This window comes from Alnus glutinosa, chromosome 2 (genome assembly GCF_958979055.1).
Source record: "Alnus glutinosa chromosome 2, dhAlnGlut1.1, whole genome shotgun sequence".
Classification (NCBI taxonomy): domain Eukaryota; kingdom Viridiplantae; phylum Streptophyta; class Magnoliopsida; order Fagales; family Betulaceae; genus Alnus; species Alnus glutinosa.
In genome coordinates, this window is record NC_084887.1 from 30,174,531 (window position 1) to 30,200,082 (window position 25,552).

A 25,552-nucleotide genomic window follows, 5' to 3' on the forward strand; every position below is an offset into this window, starting at 1 on the left:
AGCGTGTCAGAAGACACGGTGCGTTAGGCACCGAACTACACGTACGAATAGGCGTTGGGGAGGCCTGACTACGCGAGGAGGGTTCAACAGGTTGGCCCGAACGTTACTCCGGTACGTGGGACGTGTTTTTCATATCGGGCTCACTCACAAGGGGGATCATCTTAGGACACATCTCGGGACTGGGCCTCACATGACAAGAGGATGGCGACAATGGAGACGTTGCTCCAGGCTGAGAGAGAGTGGAATTGTCACGCCCCCATTTTGGGATATAAGGGGAACGCGAACTTGAGCCTAAAAATACATTTACATAAAGCACACCTCTTTTAATAAATTATGGACCTTACTCACCTACTTTATTTCTATGAACATAAGAGTAGTTCTTTACAAAACTATAAATTTCAAAAGAGGAACATACTATGCAATACAAAGGTTACATCAGTCCCCCAAACCATCTATTGCTCTTAGCGAGGTCTTGCCATTACCAAAAAGTGACTCCGGCTTACTGTATCCTGAAAATGTTGATGGGGGTAAGGGGTGAGTTTGACAACTCAGTAAGTAACACAACAAAACATATGGGAATATAAAAATCACAGTTTGGTACTTTAGAATTTTCAGAGTCCACATATAGGAATATCAGAATCAATAAGAAATGTGCATATGTAATCATCATTCATAATGTGTAAGTTTTGTCTACCACTGGCCCACTTCCGCATTTTTACCATGAGCGGTGCACGTTGGGCTCGTCTATAGGACCGATCCCGAAGGACCCATAGCTCATCCTGTCGTCACAGGGGAGAGCTGCCGGGTTAGGAAGCTCCCTAGGTGAGGACCCCCCGGCCGATAGCCCCACACTTTTGGTGTGGTTGCCCCGCTACCCATCATCAGCAGCATAAGATCCGGATCACAACATTATGGTACCGTGGGACAAAACTTTGTGTGATGCACATAAAACATACATTCAGCATAGTTTCATCATCTTGTTCATATAGTGCACATATATCATAATCTCATCATCATCTTCATTCATATGGTGCACATATAACATATACATATTTTGAGAATCACAATCTCATCATTATCTTCATTTTATAGTTTTCTCATTCATTCTTGAGAGCTATCATATAATCATATGGAGGTTCAATCACTTTTCATAAAAGAATCGTTATAACTGAAGAAAAAGAGCAAGTAATATTAAAGTGAAAGAGTCCTTTGAAAATTCCCGACGTTTTTCTTTGAAAAGGTTTTATTTAAAAAAAATTCGCCGGGGTGTAAAGTTGTGTTCCCTTACCTGGACTGGCTATTAGCATCGGGGTCAAGCTTTTACCTAAACAAATTGAAAGAAGAACTTAGAAGAATATTCTGAAATTTGAAGCCTAAAATTTAAACTGAGGATTTCTATATATATATATATATATATATATATATATATATATATATATATATATATGTATATATTCTACATAATATGTAACCATGGATCTTCAAACTGTGCTTCCTATCAACACTACTACTTTAGCAGATTTAAAACATCGGAACTCTAGAAATTTCAAAGAAACAAAAATTTCTTCGGCCTATCCATAGAAAAACTCCCATGAATATCAACTTTCTCTTGAATCACCTAACCCATAAGCCAACACTCCATGACCCAAACAAATTGACCTTAGATCGAACTTAGGATAATAAAATCCAGCAAGTACCAAAACAGGAATTACATGGGGTACATTAGTACTTGGTTCAACAAGACATCCATAAACTTTCAATTACAATAATACTTAAATCACCAAACCCGTATCTCATACCAAAGTCATTTACCAATATCATCTTCCAGAATTAATCACCCAAACCATTTACGAAAACACCCCAAAATCACACAACTCAAGAAAAACCATCCAAGAATCATAATTACCCAACAATGCATTTATTCGGTACTTCTCACAAAATCCTTTATAAAAATAACTCCAAACTCAATTTACAACATTACAAAATAATTTTCCTGCCATCAAGAGTCTAATTCAACAGTAATATCCATCACGAAATCATCAATACTCAGAAATTGTACTTTGAATTAGCCAACATGAATTCAACAATTCAAACAGAAATTAATGTCTAAAATCTCCAATATCCACTCTGTTTTTACAACCAAAAGTCCTCTACAATCAGCTACCCAAAACCCGAGAATCCCAATTACAAATTGTCAAAAATTCAATATCATATGATTAATCCGAACTAGACCACAACTTTTCAATTTAATCGACCAAAATGTACCTCCAAACACATAGAAGGCCCATAATCTCTTCTTTAACAAAATCAAGAACCCATTGATAAACATAATTAAACACACTCATATAGCTACAAGAAATTAACCCATAATAATCAGAACATCCAAAATCTTCCCTACCCATTCGGTCCCTTCCCACAGGAAATCTCCACAATACAAAACCCAGAAAATTCTTCACTACCCATACATTTTCTCCAACAATATCAGAAATTTTAATACCCGGTTGGTTATTCTTTTCTACCGAAAGTCCCTCTCAAAAGCTACAAGAAAATTTTCACAATTAATACGATTAAGAGCCGAAGATTTCACTTACCAAAAGATGCAATTTTCTCCCTATTTAGCAACCCAAAAAGAATGCCGGAAATCTGCTACCTGGTGACGTTGCTGGCGTGGAGCCGAGGCCTACCAGCCCGGCGTCGCCGTCTGTCCCGTCCGGTGGCTAGCCCACCGGTTGGGTCTCCTTCGCTCATCTCTGTCTCCCGGTCTCTCTTTCTCTCGGCCCCTTCTCTATCTTTCTCTCTCAAAATCTCGTGTGTGAGGCTGTGCCGAGGAGAAGTGAGAATGGAAGAGAAAGGGGGGAAAAAGCAAGAAAATAAAAGGTGAAGGGGAAAGTGGCGTGCGTGGCTGGGTTTTGGTGCATGTCTGCCATGTGTGGGGATAGAGAAAAGGGGAGCAAGACACATTTCAACTATTTTGAAATGTGTCATCCGAAGGCTCCCCACTTGTCTTTATTATGCTAGCTCTATAAAAACGTGTCAAGCACATTTTTCTATTTTTTTTTTTTTTTCATCTCTTAATCCCTTTTAATCTCTTTTAATAATACTCTACATTATAAAAGTTTTAATTCCTTTTTAATCTACTATACAAAACTTTTCTTTGGGTTTTCTTTTTAAAAAAAATGCTAAATTTTTCTAGGGTGTTATAGGAATGATGCCTTGGAGCAGCGCCTGCGACAACTCAAGGTCGTCCTCACCTCTATGGGAGTATCACATGTGAGCCCAGGTGCTCAGCAGTCTCCACCTGCCCACGGAAGTAGTACGTCGTCTGTTAGTAGTGCTTTTGCAAGTATGATTAATATTATGTAACTGCTTATTTTTAATTGTTTTGATTACTTGAGAAAATTTGCATATAATTACTATATTGTTTAATTGTTTTCATTACTGTGACGACAGGATGAGCTATGGGTCATTCGGGATTGGTCCTATGGACGAGCCCAACGTGCACCGCTCATGGTAAAAATGCGGAAGTGGGTCAGTGGTAGACAAAACTTACACATTATGAATGATGATTACGTATGCACATTTCTTATTGATTCTGATATTCCTATATGTGGACTCTGAAAATTCTAAAGTACCAAACTGTGATTTTTATACTCCCATATGTTTTGTTGTGTTACTTACTGAGTTGTCAAACTCACCCCTTACCCCCATCAACATTTTCAGGATACAGTAAGCCGGAGTCACTTTTTGGTAATGGCAAGACCTCGCTAAGAGCAATAGATGGTTTGGGGGACTGATGTAACCTTTGTATTGCATAGTATGTTCCTCTTTTGAAATTTATAGTTTTGTAAAGAACTACTCTTATGTTCATAGAAATAAAGTAGGTGAGTAAGGTCCATAATTTATTAAAAGAGGTGTGCTTTATGTAAATGTATTTTTAGGCTCAAGTTCGCGTTCCCCTTATATCCCAAAATGGGGGCGTGACAATAACTGAGCCAGCACTCCCTCGTCGGGACACCATCGCCCGCTACACCATCCCTCGCGCAGCAATCGCCCGTTGGCGAGTACACGCCTGCTACGGCCGATTGTGATCAACAGAGACGGTCTTCAGCTCAATAGATATTCTGTGTAATTTTGTTTTGTTAGTAATAAACACGTCCATTAGTGCATAATATATTGTTGTGTCCTTTGATTTGTGTACATAATCTATTAGTACAAACACGATTATTAGTACATAATCTTCAAATTATTGATTTCTATATTTTGATTTTGTGTTCGCGGTAAATTTTAAATGTTGTTCTAATATCAATGTGATATTTTTGGGTAAAATGAATTTTGTAATAGTTTTAGGGGGGAAAATAATAATAATAATAATAATAATAATAATAATAATAATAATAATAATAATAATAATAATAATAATAATAATAATTGCCACGTGGCATATGCCACGTGTCAAATTTCTAGCAGCCAATTGTGGCCACTTGTATTGTATCCACGTGGCTATAGTCGGCAACATGCACTGTAAAACACGTGGCCACTGTCAGCCACATGGATCAATGTCCACGTGGCAGGTCAGCCACGTGTAATACACACGCGGCTGACTCTCAGCCACATGGTTGAATGTTAGCCGCGTGGATTAAATACACGTGGCTAACAGGTAGACACGTGGACTTAGATACACGTGGCCACTGTCAGCCACGTGTATTATAGTCCACGTGGCTAAAAGTCAGTCGCATGTATATTACACGTGGCACAGTGGCCACGTGTATTTGGTGGACACGTGACAAGTTGTGCATTTCACAACAACCGGATCTACCACGCGCCCGCATACATGGCCAGTTACACGTGTCTAACAATCAACCACGTGTATGGGTACCATACACGTGGCAACCTGCAAGTGGTGAGACGCAAATTTTTTTGTAGTGACTCTTAATTACCCGCGCGAGCTAATTATTGGGTCAGCTAGAAGTATTAGCCCCTTCAACTTGTATATATGATGAGATTCAGTAATATATATGTATATGTTTTTAGGAGCTTCTTATGAGTTTTAAGCTTTTTCCTTAGAGAAAGGGGATCTTCAATTAAATTTTTATTCTATCAAGACCAACAGATTGACGTTACAATCTTGCTCAATATGTACCTTCTTTATATACAATGGCTCTTAGAATTTTTAAGATATTCTACGTAGTAAATTTCCTCAAATATCAAACATTGTTAATTTTAAAATTAAATGATATAAATTTTATCATATCAATATTTATAAATTCATCATCTATATATATATATACCCTAAAATTTTAAGAAATTGTTATCTCGTCATATATATATATATATATATATGTACATCCTCAGTACTGGCCTGGACAATTGGCAACAAACAAAAAAAACTCACAGTACTGTGTGTGGAGATTGGAGAGGCAGCCTTGGAATCATGTGTATTCTAATAAAGTCTAGACTCTTGTAGAAGAGCTCACCGACATTAAATCTACTGTAAATGGATTTAATGAGAAAAAGATGGCCGTTTTGGAAGCCCCTCTCATGCATGTAACGTTAAACAACTTCATTTCATGAAAGGAAAGGAGAAGCCAACCGTTCAAAAGTTGGGAAACTTTTTAAATCTTGCAGGAAGAACTAAGAAGAGTGTGATTGACAGGCTGTATGTCCAACTCAAATGAGACCATGAGATCAATAACTCAAAAAGCAAAATTGTTGTTTTGCTGAACCCACTTGGATGAATGACAAGCTGTACGACGTCATGCTTTGTCTTATCTCCATTTTAATATCTGAGGGTTTATTTTTTAAAAAAAAATTTAAGACTTAAGTTGGTTAATTTTTCAACTATATCTCGTAGTAACAAGAGTGTGATTGAAAAGCTATATCTCAAACTCAAATGGGGACGAGATTAATTGAACTCATGGGTGGTTCGAGCCTTAGGTGATTTACACGGTGGCCTAAGGCCCCCAATTGAATAAGTTAGGCTTTCAACTAATATATATATATATATATATATATATATATTAATATGGTAAAAAGTTAATAAAATACTTTTTAATTAAGGTCACCACTTAATAACTGTACAATAAAGGTTATTTCTAAAACAAATTTTAAAACTATAATATGGTAACAATTTAATAAATAGTTTCTAATTAAGGCCCTCAATCATGATAAAAGTAATTATTAATTGAAAGTCTCATTATTCACAATAATAAAAAAAAAATTATCCATAAATTTCTTGGAAAGTCTCACTTATTTACTATTTTTAAAAGCCCCATTTTTACATTCATGAAATTAGTCCGATGTATATAATTTTTTCTCCAACGTTTATTTGAATTGAATGTTTAGAAAAATATAAAATGTCTTCAAAATGTATAAATTCTCATTGTTTGTGTCACTCGATGAGACTTCAATGTCCAAAGATTTTTTCCTCATTATATATATGTTCTATTACAAATCAATCTTTATATAAATTATTTCCATTTTTCTCTTTATGCTCCGTTTGTTTCGACGTAAAATGGTTTCCGTCGTAAAATGATTTCAGAGAAGTCATTTTTCTGGAAAATATTTTTCGCCGAAAGCATTTTTCGGTGTTTGACGCGTACGAAAAATCACAAATATTTTTAATATTTTTATTCAATCATATTAACCTATAAAAATCAATTTTTATTCAAAACATATAAATATTAATAAAAAATAATATAAAATTTACTGAAAACGAGATTCTGTCACTAACAAACAGGATTTCGATCACTTTTACTGAATTCCGCCATTCCGGCTATTATAGCCAGAATCCAAGATAAAGGCCGGAATCCAAACAGTTTCGTCAGAATCTAGGTTGACCGGATTTCGACGAAAGAGGCTGGATTCCGGCGAAAATTGCCGGATTCCGACATACTGGCTGGAATCTGCCAGAACTGCTGGAATCCTGCCGTTCTGGCCGGAATTTTCTGGCTAGATCCGGCCAGCCGGATCTGTCTGGCCGTTCTGGCCAGATCCTGCCTTTCTGGCCAGAGCCGGCCAGCCTGCCAGAATCCAGCCATTCTGTCCGGAATAAGGTCGCCGGAATTTGGACTGACTGAATTCTGGCGACGATGGCCGGATTACGGCGAAATTGCCTGAATGCTGACGGATTTTGATACCGGCAAGATTTCGGTGATGGCCGACTACTTGAAGTGAAGGTTGACTGTGTTGTTTAATAGGGGTCAAATGCGTCTGGCGTATTCGAAAAATGATTTACTCTTTTAAACAGCGTAAATCATTTTCCTAAATTTACTAAGCATTTTTTGTCAAATAGAAATCATTTTCCGGTTGACCATTATTTTCGCCCCTACCAAACACCGGAAAATGCCAAAATCATTTTACACCGAAACAAACAGAGCATAAATCTTATTATTTCATATCTTTGAATCAAGTGATAAGTTATTCTATATCTAATAAGTTATACATATATATATATATATATATATAAGATTTTAAAATACATTTTACAAACAGAATAAAATGCTCTATTTGACATATTAAAAAAAGTACAAATATTAAAATAAATTTAATTTAATTAATATTTAAATATAAGAAAATGGCATTCACTTAAACTTGTCGCCTTAGGCCTCAAAATTTATGGAGTAGACACTGAATGAATTGAACCCACTCGAATGAATGACAAGCTGTGTTATGCTTTGTATCGTCTCCTTCTTTTTCTTTTTTCTATTAAATGGCAGACAGAGGAGATCTTACAACTATTCTACTTAAACGTGATCATAATGTCACCGGTTTTTGTCTCCATTTTAATATCACTTACTATTCCTCAACGAACAATAGAAAAGATGCTTTTGCCATTGAAAAAGGGAAAACTTTATTTGAATTCTAAAGAAAGAAAAAAAAAAAAAAAAAAAAAAAGGAAAACTTTTTTTTTTTTTTTTTAACCCATCTAAAATTTAATAGTAAATTTATAACCTATCCACAATTTAATAGTGATATTTACTAGGACATGAGAAAATAAGAAGTTAGAAGTACGTAGTACACTTTTAGCATTTCTATTGTGCCCTTTTGATCCACTTCTTTCTTCGTTCTTTTTCTTTGGAGAGAGTAAACTCCCCATTTTTTTATTCCATCAAGACTAATAGATGTTTCTGACTCTTGTGTACTTTTTTGTTTCTACCATAGGATTTTTACTAGCTAAAGTGTAACGTGTCCTACATCCTCAATAGGGGCCGGGGGCCGAATAATAAAATAATTTTAGAGTTTTTGTCTTGTGAAAATACACGTCATTAGTAAAATGTCTATCCATAAGTACTTTTGACTTCAAGAGAGCTATAGTTAACTCTGAACATCGTGGAATGTGGTGCTATCTATATATAGCAAGAGGTGATCTACCACTTAGCAAGGAGATCGAAAGCTTGGCCTAGAGAGAGAAGAAAAAAGATCAAGATGAGAACTGTGTTTGCTTTCATTACCTTCTTATCACTTCTTCTGGTTCTCGTAAGCATTTCTGATTCTTTTTTCCAAACCTTTCAATTTATAAGCTAAGGACTCAAGTAAAAAGTGGAATTGAGGATATATATATTATATATATGAATTTTTTAGTTATATATAGAAAATGCGATTAATATAATTAATTTTTTGTGACTTTTGGGCGGGCATGCAGTTTGGTGGCAGCGATGTAGTTGCAAGAAAAGAGGCTGTTGGAGGATCCTGGAAGAAAGCTATAGATAGCCAACCAATGCCAGAAGCAATTCAAGATCGTATTCATCCACAAACAGGAAAAAGGGTTTATTTTGTCAAGGATTTCGATCCGAAATCACTATCTGCAGGGTTTCATAATTATTTAAAGCCCAACACCGCTGAAGATCTCATTCATCCAGAAGCGAGGCCTAAAGCAGAGGAGAACTCGTCAATTAGCAAAGCCAAGCCCTAAGCGTTAATAAGGATGCTAAGGAGCCAAATAATGCGTTCGTGTGTAATGAATAAGTGACGTACGTGCTGGTGTGTAATGAATAAATATTTCTTCTTTTTTCTTTTAGAAGGAGGAGGTTATTATTAATTATGTTTTGATGCTCTCATGTGTGTGCTGTAAAATATTTGAATTGATAAATTAATGAAGGAATTGCATGCGTATCATGCTTTTCATCTAGTGCGCGCGGTTGTGTTGATCAATGCATATTTGACAGTAACCCAGTAACCCCACAGCTCCAACTAGTTTTATGGAGGGTTTTTAAAAAGATATATTCAATATTAATTCTTTTAAAATTAATTTCTTACTCCCAAAAATGTGTTTTTATTTGTCTCCCAAATCTAAAATTCTAGTTCTGCTCTTGACTTCCAATCCCATCTGATTCCAAAAGATGTTGGATCAGAAGTTAGAATAGGATTGTTGAAATCCTAACCTAAACCTAACCTGAATTAACATTTGATTATATATTCTTTTTCCACATATGTCATTTAAATATTCATTCTTCTACTTCATTTTTCAAATATATACTTGGAAAGAGAGAAAAAGAGAAAAAGGAAAAGAGAAATGAATAAAGGAATAGAGGAAGGGGGAGAGAGAGAGGGAATCATTAAAAAAAAAAAAAAAAAAAAACTTAGGCATTTATTTACAGTGCTTCCTTACATTTGGGCAAGCACGTGTAGATAAATTGCAAAATGCATTTAGTTTAATGCTCTGTTTATTTCAGCGTAAAATGATTTCTAAAAAATGATTTCGATATTTTACGGTGTTTGATAGGAGCGAAAATAATGGTCAACGGAAATCATTTTCAGTTTGACCATAAAAGTTTCTTTAATTTTTGAAAAACGATTTAAGATTTTTAAAACCGTAAATCTTTTTATGAAATTAAACTCTTTGTCCTTACACGCACGTTTGATATTCGATTGTCGAAATTCAACAATTGTCGATGGTCGGAATCTAGCCAGTGCCGGAGTCCGGTAACATCTGATAGCCGAAATTCTGCTGGCGACATTTGGCCACCGTTACCGGATGCCGGCGACCAGATTCCGGCCGAAACTGGCCGGATTCCGACCATGGTCAAAAGCCGGCCGGATCCAGCCGAATCCGTCCAGATCCGACCAAAATGGCCGGGATCCGGAAGAGTCTGGCTGGAATCTGGCCAAACTTGCTCGCCGAAACCCAGCAACGGTGACCGGACGTTGCCGAATTCCGGTGGCATTTGTCAAACTCTAATTTTCGCATTTAGTAATTTTTTCGTACGAGTCAAATGCCGAAAAATATTTTTGAAAAAATCATTTTTTTTTCTAAAAATAATTTCGCCGAAAATATTTTACGTCAAAATAAATGAAGTATAAATAACGAGATGAAGAAATTTTTTAAGGTTATAATTAGTCATTTTACATAAAATAAATAAAAATAATAAAATAAAATAAAATAAAAAATTCTAAAATGCATAAGTGATTGTCGATGCTCTAACGTATCATAAAAGTGAATATCACAACTTACATTTTACTATCTTGAAATTTGAGCAGGGTCTACTAGCCTAAGCATCGTATATAGATTTATTTTTGGGAAAAGTATACATAATGCATTTAAACTACTACTACATTGTTAATGTCTTCCTTAAACTATCAATTGTGTCAATATCTCCCTAAACTACCAAAAAGTGTCAATGACTCCCTAATGACAAAAATACCCTTCATAAAATTATAAACATAAAATAAAAACCAAAAAAATTATTAAAAAAATACAAAATAACAAAAATTGATACAAAAAAATAATAAAATTAAAAATTAAAAATTGGTTTTTCTTTTTTTTTTTTCTTTCTTTTTTTTTTTTTAAAAAAATGTTTTTAAAATAAAAAAAATTAAAAATTTGTTACTTTTTTTAATTTGTTTTTTTTTTAAAATATATATATATATATATATATATATATATATATATTTTAGTTTTTTTTTTAATTTATATGGACATTTTAATCTTATAAAAAAAATTAGGGTCATTTTTGTCTTTTTGTTGGTCTTAAGGGGAACATTGACATTTTTTGGTAGTTTGAGGGGGGACATTGACACAATTTGTAGTTTGGGAGATACATTGACAATTGAGTGGTAGTTTGAGGGGTATATGTGTACTTTTTCCTTTATTTTTTTTATTTTCTGAGCAAATGATAATAAAACACTCAAAAGGAAAATCATGATGGGTCTTTTGAAATTATTATTATTATTTTTTTTTAAAAAAAAAATACTAGAAATTAAGAATCCAAACTCGTATGAATTTTATGGATAGTCCAAAGTTTGGCTCGATTTAATTAGGAGGCTTACCTGCCTGTATGGGGGTCAAATTTCCTAATTAGGTAGACAATGCTGATCTTGGATAGTTTGGATAGAGAATAATACTTATCCATGCAGTACAAAGGTCCAAATCTCCCATTTCTATAAGAATGCAAATGGAACCCGACGTCCCATGCTTTGGGGATGAAATTTTTACTTTTGTCTTCGTTAAAACCCCAACAAAAATGTACAATTAAGCATGGCATCATTATTTCTCTATAAATAGATACATATGTAATACTGTTTCATATGCTACTTCAATACATGCAATGTAGTCCATTATATCCTTCCCCTCTTTGTTTCATATATTTTTCCAATCTATTTAACATTACAATTTACAAAGGTTGATTTAAAGAGATTTGGCCATAGCCAATAAAAAGAGCAAGTCCACCCTCTTTAGGCGTCTTCCTGGAAAGCCTAATCATGCTTATATATGTGCCCTCACTTTTGAAGTCGATCTCCTTGTAGTTTCACGAGCACCGCCATCATCTAGTTTGGCATGAAAAGCATGAAAACCTCACCCTCGTCGGCATCGAACTGCTGAACCCCGGCCCGCAATGGGTATATAGTTCGTCTAGATGTAGGGATGAGCAACTTAAACATCATCAGACTATCGAAAACCATTGTCGCAAGATAGTGGAGATGCTCTTATAGGGGCGACTTGTCACAATATGGGAGAGGGCAACATCCGTATCTCTCGCCTTGGGTTATAAGTGACTCTAGCTCCTTTGGGAAGTCGGTGTTTATTGTGGCCCATGACCGCATAATTGCAGAGTTCTATTGTGTTTTCTTCTATCTTAATTATGTTTTCAACAAAAATGCATATGGAAAATTATATCCAATTTTTTTGCTGAGAGACATGCTATTAGTACACTTGAGTTCTTCTCCGATTTTGAAAATCAGTCATTAGAACTGTAAGATATATCCACACAAGACTTACGTGTGAGTTGATTTTTAAAATGAAAGAAAGAATACAATTAAAAAAAAAAAAAAAATAGAAAAAAGGAAAGAAAAAGAGACATTTATCTTCTACTCATTTATAACTCCGGCTGGTTTTCTGCTACCTTGACTAGTGTGAGGCCATCGAAGACCATTTTGAGCGTATTTAGTTGTGAATGTTATGTAACCATAAACTAACCTTCATCTTTTGTCTTCAATTTTGAAACCTATTTCAAAGTCGTATTACAATCGATTGGAATTCATGTTGTTAAGCTGCTCAAATTTTACAAAAATTTGGGCAACCTATATAATTGAGAAAAGTTGCAGGATCCACCCACTACAAAAAAAAAATAACATTTTGCCACTTACATTTCGCCACGTGTACGGACACAGTACACGTGGCGAACAGTTTGCCACGTGTAAATGGCCACGTGTGTAACTTGTGTTAGATCTGGCTGTTACTAAATGTACATTTTGCCGCGTGTACCACAATACACGTGGCCATTGTGCCACGTGTATTATGGTACACGCGGCTGACAATTAGCCACGTGTATTTAGTATACGCGACTGACTGTTTGCCGCGTGTATTTAAATACTCGTGGCCAACTTGGCCATGTGTATTGAAGTATACGCGGCAAACAGTCAGCCACATGTACTAAATACACGTGGCTAAGTGCTTCATTTAAAAAAAAAAAAAAAAAAAGAGAAGAAGAACAGAAAAATTATACACTTTTAGTCACGTGGAACTAATACACGTTGCTAACACCATTTTTTTTTTTTTGCCAGTGCCCTCACCATAAACTTGTTTTGCAATTTTTTTTTTTTTTTTTAATTTTCCTCGCCGAAAATTTCTGCAAGGCCGGCGAAATCATTACAAAACTTCCCCATGAAATCCGATCCAGAAAATCCCCCAAAATTAATCCTTCGTCAACCACATTACCAAAAAATACCAACAAAACACCAAAAAATCACCAACAATCACAAAAAATCAACAACAAAAACCAAAAATCACAAACTTTCAGATCAGAGAACTCAAAGAAACAGAAGGAAAAAAATAAAACCTCAAAAAATGCCGAAAAAACACCCCCTTGGCTTCACCGGCATGGGGCCACGACCCTCCGGACTCCAGCGCCGTCGTCGACCACGGCTCTCTCTCAGAATCGCTCCAGTTCTCTCAATCTCCCTTTCCATCTCCCTGTTTGCGTGAAGAAAAAGGAAAGAAAAAAAAGACAGAGAAGAAGGACAGGCGTCTGTGCAAGGGAAAAAGGGGAAGAAGGAAGAAAAAAGAAGAAAAAAAGAGAAGAAGGAAAAGGCGTCTGTGCAAGGGAAAAAGGGGAAGAAGAAAGAAAAAATAAGAAAAAATAAGAAAAAAAGAGAAGAAGGAAAAGGCCAGGCGTCTGTGCAAGGGAAAAAGGGGAAGAAGGAAGAAAAAAGAAGAAAAAAAAAGAGAAGAAGGAAAAGGCCAAGCGTGTAAAAAATAGAGAGGTGGAAATGAAAAGATAAAGGGGGGAAATTAAAAGTTAAAGGGGGAGGGGAGAAATTAGAAACAGTTGGCCACGTGTAAAAAATACACGCGGCCAATTGGACACATGTAAAAAATAGAGAGGAGGTAATGAAAAGATAAATGGGGGAAATTAAAAGTTAAAGGGGGAGGGGGGAAATTAGAAACAGTTGGCCACGTGTAAAAAGTGGCCGTGTGTAAAAAATACACACGGCCAATTGGACGCGTGTAAAAAATACACGTGTACCAAGTGGCCACGTGTATTGAAGTACACGCTGCAAATAGTCAGCCGCGTGTACTAAATACACGTGGCTAATTGCTTCATTTTTTTTTTTTTTAAAAAAAAAAAAAAAGAGAGAAGAAGAACAGAAGAATTAGACACTTTTAGCCACGTGTATTTTTTGCAGTGTACAAAAAATGCTGCAATTAGCCGCGTGTCTACAGTAGCGGTTACTGTAGCTACTCGGCCAACTAGCCACGTGTCTTGATGACACATGGCAGGTTGCATTTGAGAAACAAGTGGCCACGTGTATTTTTTACACGTGGCCAAATGTTTCTAATTTCCCCTCTCCCCCTTTAACTTTTAATTTCCCCCCTTTTCTTTTTTCCATTTCCCCCCTTTATCTTTTCATTTCCTCCTTTCTATTTTTTACACACCTGGCCTTTTCCTTCTTCTCTTTTTTTCTTCTTTTTTCTTCCTTCTTCCCCTTTTTCCCTTGCATAGACGCCTTTCCTCCTCCTTTTTTTTTTTTTTTTTTTTTTTTTTTTTTTTTCACGCAAACAGGGAGATGAAAAGGGATACTGAGAGAATTTGAGCGATTTTGAGAGAGAGCCGTGGTCGACGACTGCGCTGGAGTCCAGAGGGTCATGGCAAAGAAAACAAAATAAAACAAAAAAATAATAAAATATTACCAGCCACGTCAGCTTGTTGTGGGGCTGTTGTGAGAAATGAGTGTAGGGATCATTTCTCGTGGCAAAATGCTATTTTTTTTTGTAGTAGTAGTGACCTATTCCGAATAGGTGAGTCGGGATAGATAAGTTTTGCAATTCTCCTCCTCTTAGATTGTCCGAATTTCTTTGAAATTCAAGCATCCTAATAATAGATGATCCTCATTCATTACAATCGTCGTATAACTATGGACGGTCAAAAATTTAACTCTTTTGGTCACGGCAATGATTAAGATTCCAAGCAATTGCTGCTCAAACTGTAGCAATTTAGGCAATACATGCGAGAGATCCTATAGATGAGCCACATAAAATATATGTTTCCTCTATTTCATTTATCTCTCTTTAAATTATTATTAGATCTTATCCGGTATCAAAGAGGAAACGCAGATTTTAGGTGGTTCGACATATGGCCTATGTCCACACGTCAAAGCATTTTAATGACTACATCTTTCTTTTAATCATTTGATTATATACAAAACTTTATTTATAGAGAAAAAAATTTGAATGTTACTAGTTTTTTCTATTTTTACATTAACAATAATAAATCTAATTTATCGTCTTGTAACTCTTATCTCTTAAATTCTTGTAACTCTTCTCAATACCAATTAAGGATACTCTACAAAAGAGTGCAATTGATATAACTTAAGATATATATATATATATATATATATATATATTAAGGGAAAGGATGACACTGTTGCCATTGCTTCTGTAACGCCCCAAATTTGAACCAGCAAATTCGTAAGCAGAAACCTCCGGTTTCCACGTGACGTTACTACATCAGAGATAAACTCTCGCAGCGGAATATATTTTTATCCAACAGGCTTGGATTAAATAACACATTAGAGCTTTTAAATTAAATACCTCTAGATATTCATTAGAAAATACTTATAACAAATACAAGGAAACAGGTGTCTATAATGACACAAAAGAATACATATAAATCATTAGCAATCTTGTCAACATAAAATGCTATAAACACAGACGACTACAAACAAAATATAAACTATGCGTCCTTAGCTATAAAACCTCTTGAGCTCTGATCTTTGTCTATTAAACCTGCATTAACAGGATATACATATATATAGAAACAAAAACACAAAATAACTAAAGTGAGTCCACTGTTTCCAATAATACGGTGAATACTGATTTACTTAATAAATTCCTTAGCATGCAAATGTGACTTTATAGTCACGCGTGTAATGCAAATGTATGGGTTGTATGAATATGCATCGTAGTGACCATTTAGTTTGGTATTTTATGATCATCTTTCTTCAGACCTCTCGTTCTAGGTTATCTGAACCCGTTCACGTCCGTTGCCTCCCACTTAAAGTTTTACCTGTTTTTACTGGAATCCTACCGGTCCCAGCATTAGTTATATATTAGGTCTTCGGATATCCTTGGGTCACTATGAACCCCTCTTGGATCCACTGACTAGCCATACTTTCCCCTAGCTACTACATCAGCTTGTTGATGGCTATCTCATCAGCCGTTATATTATTTTAGACACAACATGCTATGCATGATCGGCCACATGCAATGAATAAATTAAATAAAACAATAAACACGATATCATGGAAAAATCCACCAGCTTCGTTCTCAGTAAGTATAGAAATACTTACACTCTTCTTCGTGTAGTTCCTTTAAACTTCTTTTCTGCATATAAATCCATCCATGCAATAATATATTTATCAATCATCTATCAAACAAATCATTGTTTATAGACCCTCATCTTTTTATATTTATTATTCATCACTTCATTACGTTTGAGACGATCACTCATAATAAATCTTAAAACCTTGGTTCATGATTTGGTGACGAGGCTATATAACCAATGCTACCAAATATGAACTTGAAGGATTAAAATATATCATAAGGACAATAAGGAATAAATACGATCAACTCATGAGAATCATGAGGACAATGAAATGAAAAGGAAATATAAATACGATCAACTCATGGAAGTCATGAGGACAATGAAATATAAAAGGAAATATAAATACGATCAACTCATGAAAGTCATGAGGACAATGAAATATAAAAGTAAATATAAATACGATCAACTCATGAAGTCATGAGGACAATGAAATGTAAAAAGGAAATATAAATACGATCAACTCATGAAAGTCATGAGGACAACGAAATATAAAAGGAAACATAAATACGATCAACTCATGAAGTCATGAGGACAATGAAATATAAAAGTAGTTTATATTACTTTCTTTTTATCTCTTAAGCTTATTGGGTCTTTAAACAATTCAAATAACAAGTAATGAAATCATAACCTATATCATCAAATTAATGAAACTAATGATTAGAAGCTTACCCAAAATACTTCCTAGCATACACTTCAAGCCTTGAACAACACAAGACTACACAAATCCTACAATTCTCTCTCTTGGCCTTAGGTGTGTGTGTGAGTGAAGCTTAATGGGCATTGCATCTTCCACCTTGGTTCTATTTATAAGAGAATGAATGGTTAGGATCAAGTAGACACATTTTGATCCAATGGATAGGAATTGGTGCATCTTAGCCTTATTTCCAAGGCACATGGGTTTCATCATCACTAAGGTGGTGCATTCTAGATGTGGGATGTGGGCAACACTTGTGGTGATGAGTGCACACATTAGAGGAAGTGGGTGATGAGTTGTTCAAATCAAAGGAAGTATTAAATAATGCTATATATGAATTTTCGTCCAAATAGAGGCCAGCTTACTCCAAACAACGTTTTGGTGGTCAAATCTAATCCGATCGCTGTGAAATTTTGAGGGTAGATAGATGACGTCAAGATGAACACTTTCTCTTTTTGGTTCAACTCAATCCGAGTTCGTTATGACTTAGTTTTGGTCAATCAAAGTTTCTGGTTTATTTTGACAAGTTAAACCAAGATATTGTTTAGACTACTTTCATTTTATGATTACTCTAGATTCTATTCTAGACATCCTTTATTCTTTCATCATAAGAGGGGGAGGGAATAAATGTAGTGGAATGTTGCACTAGGTGTTGAATCATTATATCCTCCACTAACATATTTAATCATCTAACACACATTAATTAATGGCATTTCTTTAAGGTATAAAAATAGGTCTTTCACATGTTGAGTTGGGTGATGACTCATGTAATCATCATGATCATAGGAAGATAACATGTGATAGATGGATTGGGTTTGTGGATAGCATTTGGAATGGGTTGGGTTAAGTCCAAAGATGGCCCATGAATAATGTGAATTTCCGTCCAGAACAGGGGTTGTATTTTTGACGGATGTTTTCATGGCCTTAACGATGTCCAAACATCATGAAATTTGGAGGGGACCTAGAGGACTTCAAAACGAGTGTCTCAGTTTTTGAATCGACCAAAATGGAGTTCGTTTGACCCTGTTTCCGTTATTCCAAAGTTTAAGGTCTGTTTTGAGTTTTTATCAAATTGCAACTATAAACGTTTCTAAAAACAGAAATACATTATTTATTTTCATAAATAATCATAGTTATTCTTTTGCCTTATTAAAAGTGTTTTAAAATTAATTTAAATCATTATAAATTATGTCTTAAAATCTGGGGCGCTACAGCTTCTCCTTATAAAGTCTCTAAGAATGATACTTCTCATACTGAGGCTCGGAAAATTATTGAACAAAATAATTTTACTAATCAATCCCTTCACATTATTGGTCAACAACTTGATCGAATTGAAGAAAAGATTGATTCTCTTGTTAAAATTATTGAAAAAACTATTCCTTTTGCTATTAAGAAAGATATTGAAAAACCTTTGATTTCTTTACCAGAAGAAAGAAAAAGAATTAGTTTAAAAACTAATAGCCAAAAGAATTTGGAAAAAATTGAAGAAATGCTTCTTGAGATCAGCCTTCGCAAAGCTGCTCAAACTACTTCTGTAGTTCCCGAAGCCAGTTCTTCGAATAATGCTTGCGTCATAAATTATGACAAAGGCAAAAATTCTTTAAAGGTTTTTAACCATCCTGATAGTGAGTCTGAAAAATTTGCGGAATCTGATTCTTCTATATCTGACTCATTCACTAATGAAGATATTAAAATTCTTCAAGAAAATTTGGGGAAAATAAATGTTTCTCCAAAAATCCAAAGAATTTTTAAATCTAAACCTGTTAACATTACCAAGAATTGGTATAATAAACCCACTCCTCCTGATTTGCGGTTTGAAGAAAGGGTTTTTCAAAACTAGTTTTCTGTTTCTGCTGATAAATTATATGAGTGGAATATTGATGGTTTGTCTAAACAGGAAATCCTTAATAAGATGAATCATATGTCCATAGTTGCCAATGCTTACATGACTAACCATGATGTTTCTGATTATGATATTGTTGATCTATTAGTTACTAGTTTTTCCGGTACCCTCAATAGTTGGTGGGATAAGCATCTTACTCTAGATGCTAAAACCCGAATTAAAACTGCTGTTAAGACCAATGATGACGGGACTCCCGTCCTCACTAATGGCAAGCATTTGCCTGATGGTGTCAATACTTTGATATACACCATTGTTAAATATTTTGTTGGGACTCCGTCCAATATTACTTCTCGTATTTCTGATTATTTGAATAATCTTAGATGCCCTACTATGTCTGATTATAGATGGTATCAAGATGTTTTTATTTCTCGTGTTATGCTTAGAACTGATAGTTTTAAGCCCTATTGGAAGGAAAAGTTCATTGATGGATTACCTTCATTATTTGCTCACAAAGTAAAAGACGAACTTGTTGATTCTGTTACAGGATCCATTGAATATGAAAACTTAACTTATGGTGATTTGTTTTCAATTATTAAAACACTTGGCATTAAAATGTGTGTCGATCAGAAAATGATAAGACAACAATTAAAAAAAATGCTAAGAAAGCTAAGTATGAAATGGGTAATTTCTGTAAATAATTTGGTTTACCTCCCATTGTTCCTAGCAGGAGACATAGGAAGAGACCAGATAAGTTCACTAAAAAATACCGTCATACTAAAAGACGAATTGTTAAGCCTGAAAGGCTTAATAAAATCTTTAGAAAGTATAAGCATTCTAAAACTATTAAACCTTCTAAAGGAAGATGTTTTAATTATGATAAAAAGGGACATTATGCAGATAAATGTCCAACCCCACCTAATAAATTAAAGAATAAAATTATTTCTTTAAACATTGATGAGGAAGAAAGGAATGATCTTTTCAGGATTCTACAATCCCAAGATTACTCCGATTCCGATTCCGATTCCAATTCATCCTACATTGATGAAGTCACATCTGATGATTCTTGCTATCGTTCAGCTAGCGAATAATTTGATAAAAATGTTTTTAAAATTGGCTGCAATAAACCATGTTGTGAAAGTAAATTTTGCAATGTTAATTCTAAAGAAGAAGAACAAGAAAATTTATTAATCACTTTAATTTCAAAAATTGAAAATGATGAGTTAAAAGATGAATATCTTAAAAAACTCAAGAAAACAATGAAGCATGATTTTGAAAAATCTGTTAAACCCAAAATCTCTCTTGATGAAACTTTGAAAAGATTTTCAAAACAAAAATCTAAAGTTGTTACTATTTCAGATTTGCAGTATGAAATAAGTAATATCAAGAAAGAAATTGTTGATTTGAAAAATAACATGCATCATATTAAAACTTATAATCAAGATTTAAGAGATCAACTGTTAATCACAAATCTTCTTAAAAAATTCCAGCTTGAAAATGAAGATTTAAAAATTGAAGATATTACTGGTAACCAACCTGAGCATTCTAATGATCATGAATCCAGCAATGCAACTATCTGTTCTAGTAGTAATTTGAAATTTGTAAAACTTGTTAAAAGTTTTATACCACCCAAATGGTATACAAAAATTTCTATTATTATTGCAAAAGATTATTCCTTTGATGCTTTTGCTTTAATTGATTCTGGATCTGATATGAATTGTATCTAGGAGGGATTAGTCCCTAGTAAATATTTTGAGAAATCTACTGAAAGATTAAATTCTGCCAGTGGAGATTCTCTTAATATTAAATATGAGCTTAGTAAAGCTTATGTTTGCTAGAATGATGTTTGTTTCCCAATTCCTTTTGTGCTTGTTAAAAACATGAAGAGTGATAAAGTAATTTTAGGGAATCCTTTTCAGCGTGGAGAAGATGAGGTCAAGAGAGACCTTGAGAGAGTTGTGTGTGTGTGTGTATGAGGGAAGAGAGGGATTAGGCGGTATAAACCTGCCAATGGGGATGTAGATAAGGATAATGAAATGATAAAATAAATTTTATCAAATTTAACAGAAACTGTATTTATTTCAAAATTGAAATACTTACAGAATTAACAGGGATTAATACAAATGGGGAGATCGGAAGATCAACAGGTGTGGATAATAAGAGAGCAGGAGATAGCAGATCAGGAAACAAAATTTCTCTGTCTAAAAGCTTATGCCTTACCCCGAAGACTTTGGTCCTTTAAATAGGCCAATTACAAGGGTAAAATAGTAAATTATCAAGACTGTAGATCAGCATGCGACGGGACTGTAGCGGTCAATTAAGTTGTCGGCCAGCTGCAGATGCAACCATTAATTCCGCAAAAGACAAGCACAGTTTCGATGGAGCTCTTGGTGGAGCAAATAATGCTATCTGGAGCGTGATTCAACAGTAAGAGACTCGTGGGAGTCAATAATTGAGTTCTGAGATGTCTTCTATGCCTGGAATTGCGTCTAGGGCATTTAGAGCATCCTGAGTACAAACCGGGTCATGCCCGAAAAACATATATATATATATATATATATATATATATATATATATGATTTATAGAGATTTGGCCGTGGCAATAAAAAGAGCAAGTCCACTCTTTAGGCGTTTTCCTAGAAAGCTTATGATCTGTTTGGATTCAGAATAGAATTTAAATTCTATTCTGAATCCAATTCTACCTTCAATGATCACTGGGACCCATGCACAGTGCGTGGGTCCCGCATTTACTTAATAAAATAATAATAAATTATTTTTTTTAAAAAAAATAATTATAATTTTTTTTTTAATTTTTTTAAAAAAATAATAACTTTTTTTTTTAAAAAAAAAAAAAAAAAAAAGGCAGGGTGGCTGCCGGTTGGTAGCCACCCCTCAAAGGGGGTGGCGCACTGCCACCACCATAGGTGGCCGGGGGCGCCACCCCCGACACTTGGGGAAGGCCGCGCGGCCACCATTAAATCTAGGGGTTGGCCTCGCGCCACCCCCTAGATTTAATGGGGGTGGCCGCGCGGCCACCTTTAAATCTAGGGGTTGGCCTCGCGCCACCCCCTAGATTTAATGGGGGTGGCCGCGCGGCCACCTTTAAATCTAGGGGTTGGCCTCGCGCCACCCCCTAGATTTAATGGGGGTGGCAGCGCGCCACCCCCAACCACTTGGGGAAGGCCGCGCGGCCTCCCCCGACCACTGGGGGTGGCCGCGCGGCCTCCCCCGACCACTGGGGGTGGCCGCGCGGCCACCCCCAAAGGGGTGGCTGCCAACCGGCAGCCACCCCTTGCTTCTATTTTTTTTTTAAAAATTTTAATTTTAATTTTGTTTTTTCTTTTAAAAAGAAAAAATATTTATTTTTTAATTAAATAATTATTATTTAAATCATTATTTCACATAACTTTTCACAAATACCAATCATTATACACAACTTTTCAAACTTCCAATCATTTCTTACTATTAAAAATAATATTTTTTAATCTAAAAATTCAACACCTAAACACAACTTTTTGCCTCGAACTTCGCAATTAGAATAAGAATTCAATTCTAATTCTAAAAATTCAATACCCAAACGCACCATTAATCTGCCTAATGTGCCCTGAAGATGGGAATCGCTTTTGAATGTAAGAAAGATGACACCGGAAACGGAAAATTGTTGCTCCTCCAAATAGTTAGTGTAATTTCTCATTTTATTCTTCAATTTGCATGCATTCTTATTCAAGGACAAGGGTCAAGGGTCAGGAACTTTACTTATTTCTTTTTTGAGATCAACGAATCAAATGATATTATTGTTCCACTCTTTTTCTTTCCTTTCCTTTTGTTTTTCTCCTCTCTTTTCTCTAGCTCATGGCCGAATGGCCCTTTATATGGGCTTAAAAAAGCTTTAGGACATAATTAATTGACCTTGCCTGGCCATAATTATATGAGCTAGGTAAATACTTTTTTGGGATTGTTGGGTATGTGAATTTTTTTATTTTTTATTTTTTGTATTGTTTTGTTTTCTTTTCTACTTTACTCAAAATTATATATATATATATATATATATATATATATATATATTATGTTTGAGAAGATGAATTAAATTGAATATATTTTTTAAAAAAATAAATAAATAATTTTTTTAAAAAAAATGGAAATAAACGAATAAAAACTTTGGTTTTTTAATTTTTTTTTCTTTTTTTTTTCTTTTTATTTTTTTATATATATATATATACATTTTTTTTTTAATTAGGTTGGAAAAAGTTTGAGTTGGAAACATAATTTCGAAAAAAAAGAAAAAGAAAAAAAAAAGGGTTGAGTTGAGAAAGGTTCCAAACATCCCCGAAGTTTTTTTTGTTTTAAAAAAAAAAAAAATTGTAAACAAGGCCTATTGGGCCAAAAATGGGGTTTTGGGCCCATTTCAATTCTCTTGGACAATTCCATTTTTTATTGGTCCAAAAGTCAAGCTACAATTTTAATGGGCCTAAATTCCAAAAATTTAAGCCTACATGTTTTTCAATAATCTTTGATTCCTCAAAATAGGGCAAAATCTCTTATTTTGACAAAAGGAGTGGTTCCAAAGGAGTGTGCACGTACACCTGCATTTTTAAAAATATAGTTTTTTAATAATAAATTTTTATTGTAAGTAATTGATATTAAGGAAATAATTTTGTCAATTTTTCTAACGATAGGGACCAATTTTATTTATTTTTTTCTTAATATTTTAAATTTTATCTCACAAAGTCAAACCTCAAAATTCGTGCAGTGAATTAGAATTCAATTATAATTTGGTTCAGTGGTGATTTTAAAAATTACGATAAAAAGAAGATAAGAGTCTTGCAAATAACATTACTCATAACAAATTGTTAGTCATTAACCAGAAAAACAAACCATGAGAAAGACCGAAGAGATTAATCTAGCCTATAATATATATATCATACATTTAAAACGGATTGACTTGAGACCGATCACATTAAATAAGAGAACGATTGCGATTAATTAGGTTACAAGATAATTGACCAGCAATAAAGCAGCAGTGACATAAAGAAACATATACAATAAAACCGTTTGAAACACGCTAAATATCATAATTAAACATATATAATAAAACGATTTAAAACACACTAAGGATTCGATAAATGAGTGTGAAGAATAAGGTTGTCCTTCCATTCATTAATGTCGAACCCAAAGAAGATTTTTTGGAAAGACGCAGTGGCACACAGGAGCTGCTCCTGGCTTGAAGCCGAGAACGCGAAACGCGATGTGGTCTGGTCTAAAGCCGGACGTGTCCATGTGGCAAATAAAAAAAGCTGTCACTCTTTCTCCATGCTCACGGCCGCCACCCAGTGAAATCTCGAAAACCTTGGTGTCACCCAGATCATGGCAGTAAAAAACTGCATAAGGGTAAGGCAGATCATGACACGCCACAGTCATTGAAGTTGGCAACTCTTTAACTTCCAGGAAAGTGTAGTTCTGGAGAAGGGTGTTCGATTTTGTGAAGCTGGTTGTGCTTACAACTTTGAAAGGGGCTTGCGATCCAAAAATGGCTCGCACAGAATCAGCCATGGACTCTAAGGAGGTGGCACAAAACTTCACTTCTTTAATGGGTTTAGATTCACAATCTTCCAGTGCCCTCTTGATTGCTTTTGCTTGGGGAGAATGTTGAGAGATTGAGAAGAGTTGAAGGATATTTGGGAATTCTTCAACTGAGAAAGGAATGGAATCAGCATCTTCTCTAGGCAAGAAGTGAGGTAAAGAAGAGGGGACTTCGGTTGGGACTCGGAGTGTAATTGTTTTCCCAACATGTAGATCATTTATGGTGACGTATCCTAGTTTCGGATCCTCCATCAGCTGCTTCTTTTCTTCTTCACGACTTCTTGATTGTTGCCATTCCTGTTCAGTCGTCTTCATTACTCCATAGCCACGGTCACACTGCATATATGCAACATTTACTGAATCAGTGAATGTGGAGAATACAAGGAATAAACTTACAAAAACCGAAGCATATTGAGAATATATACCGTCAAGAGAAAAATATTAGATAAGAGAATTAAAGAAACAAATTTGAGAGCCATCTTCCTTCTAATCCTGAAGGCCCTTCCAATCTCTTTCTCACTCGTCTATATATGGCTCTTAATTAGAGAAAATGCAAGGTATTTGTAGAATTACTCGAGGAAAAGAGGCCAGGATATTAAATATTACTTCATAAAAAAATGGATCCAGCTTATGTGCTAGCACATATACTATTAAAAAAATAAAGGGTTGAGATTTAATCTAATCTCTCGCTACTTTCTCCCATCTCTCCACTTTCATATTTGTGGAGTGATGAATGACGCATGTGAGAGATCTACAAAACTTGAGGATTGCAAAGGGAAATCGTTGTTTTGGGTAGTCAGAGATTAAATCTCAACCCTTCATTTTTTAAGAGGTGTGTTGTACGTAGTTACTAAAAAAAATTATATATATATATTTTTAAGGGATTTTTTAAATTTTTTGGGGACTGCCTTAAGGCTTGGCCCCAAGCCACATCCGCCCGACCGATCCTGTGAAGAGGAGAGGGTATATATATATATATATATTTTTATTTTTTTTTCTGAGAATTTAATATGTCTATTACTTTCATCTATATATTCATAATTATAAGTTTTAGGACTACAACGGGTTTGGATTGCTGTGGGTAATAAAGCTTTTGTTTGTAATACTTTTATGTGAACA

General features: G+C 34.8%; 3 protein-coding genes and 1 long non-coding RNA gene across 4 annotated transcripts in view; 1 reads left to right on the forward strand and 3 right to left on the reverse strand.

Annotated features, from left to right (window-relative positions):
* The window catches only part of LOC133860840 (BURP domain protein USPL1-like), a 36,832-nt gene extending 15,845 nt beyond the window's left edge, over positions 1-20,987 (reverse strand). Inside the window, exon 1 of the mRNA XM_062296469.1 lies at positions 20,983-20,987. The gene's annotated coding sequence lies outside the window, so the exon portion shown is untranslated. The remainder of the gene's footprint in view (positions 1-20,982) is intronic.
* On the reverse strand, positions 250-2,906 carry LOC133859758 (uncharacterized). The gene is made up of 3 exons (XR_009898798.1): positions 2,592-2,906; positions 1,289-1,324; positions 250-509 (listed from the first exon to the last, which is right to left on the reverse strand). It is a non-coding gene; the product is annotated as an uncharacterized LOC133859758 (long non-coding RNA).
* LOC133860160 (uncharacterized) lies at positions 8,373-9,060 on the forward strand. The gene is made up of 2 exons (XM_062295822.1): positions 8,373-8,475; positions 8,642-9,060. Exons 1-2 carry the CDS (start codon positions 8,425-8,427, stop codon positions 8,909-8,911), a joined length of 321 nt encoding a protein of 106 aa, XP_062151806.1. The 5' UTR covers positions 8,373-8,424; the 3' UTR covers positions 8,912-9,060.
* Positions 20,988-23,852: 2,865 nt separating the features above from the next.
* LOC133859347 (BURP domain protein USPL1-like) lies at positions 23,853-25,018 on the reverse strand. Its single transcript, XM_062294730.1, has 2 exons — positions 24,859-25,018; positions 23,853-24,769 (listed from the first exon to the last, which is right to left on the reverse strand). The coding sequence occupies exons 1-2, from the start codon at positions 24,910-24,912 to the stop codon at positions 24,011-24,013; spliced, it is 813 nt and encodes a 270-aa protein (XP_062150714.1). The 5' UTR covers positions 24,913-25,018; the 3' UTR covers positions 23,853-24,010.
* Between the last annotated feature and the right edge of the window lie 534 nt (positions 25,019-25,552).

Coding starts and splice junctions, on each gene's coding strand:
- LOC133860160 (XM_062295822.1), top strand. CDS start 8,425: ATGAGAACTGTGTTTGCTTTCATTACCTTCTTATCACTTCTTCTGGTT. Junction 8,476..8,641: donor TATCACTTCTTCTGGTTCTC/GTAAGCATTTCT, acceptor GCGGGCATGCAG/TTTGGTGGCAGCGATGTAGT.
- LOC133859347 (XM_062294730.1), bottom strand. CDS start 24,912: ATGGCTCTCAAATTTGTTTCTTTAATTCTCTTATCTAATATTTTTCTC. Junction 24,770..24,858: donor CTAATATTTTTCTCTTGACG/GTATATATTCTC, acceptor GCATATATGCAG/TGTGACCGTGGCTATGGAGT.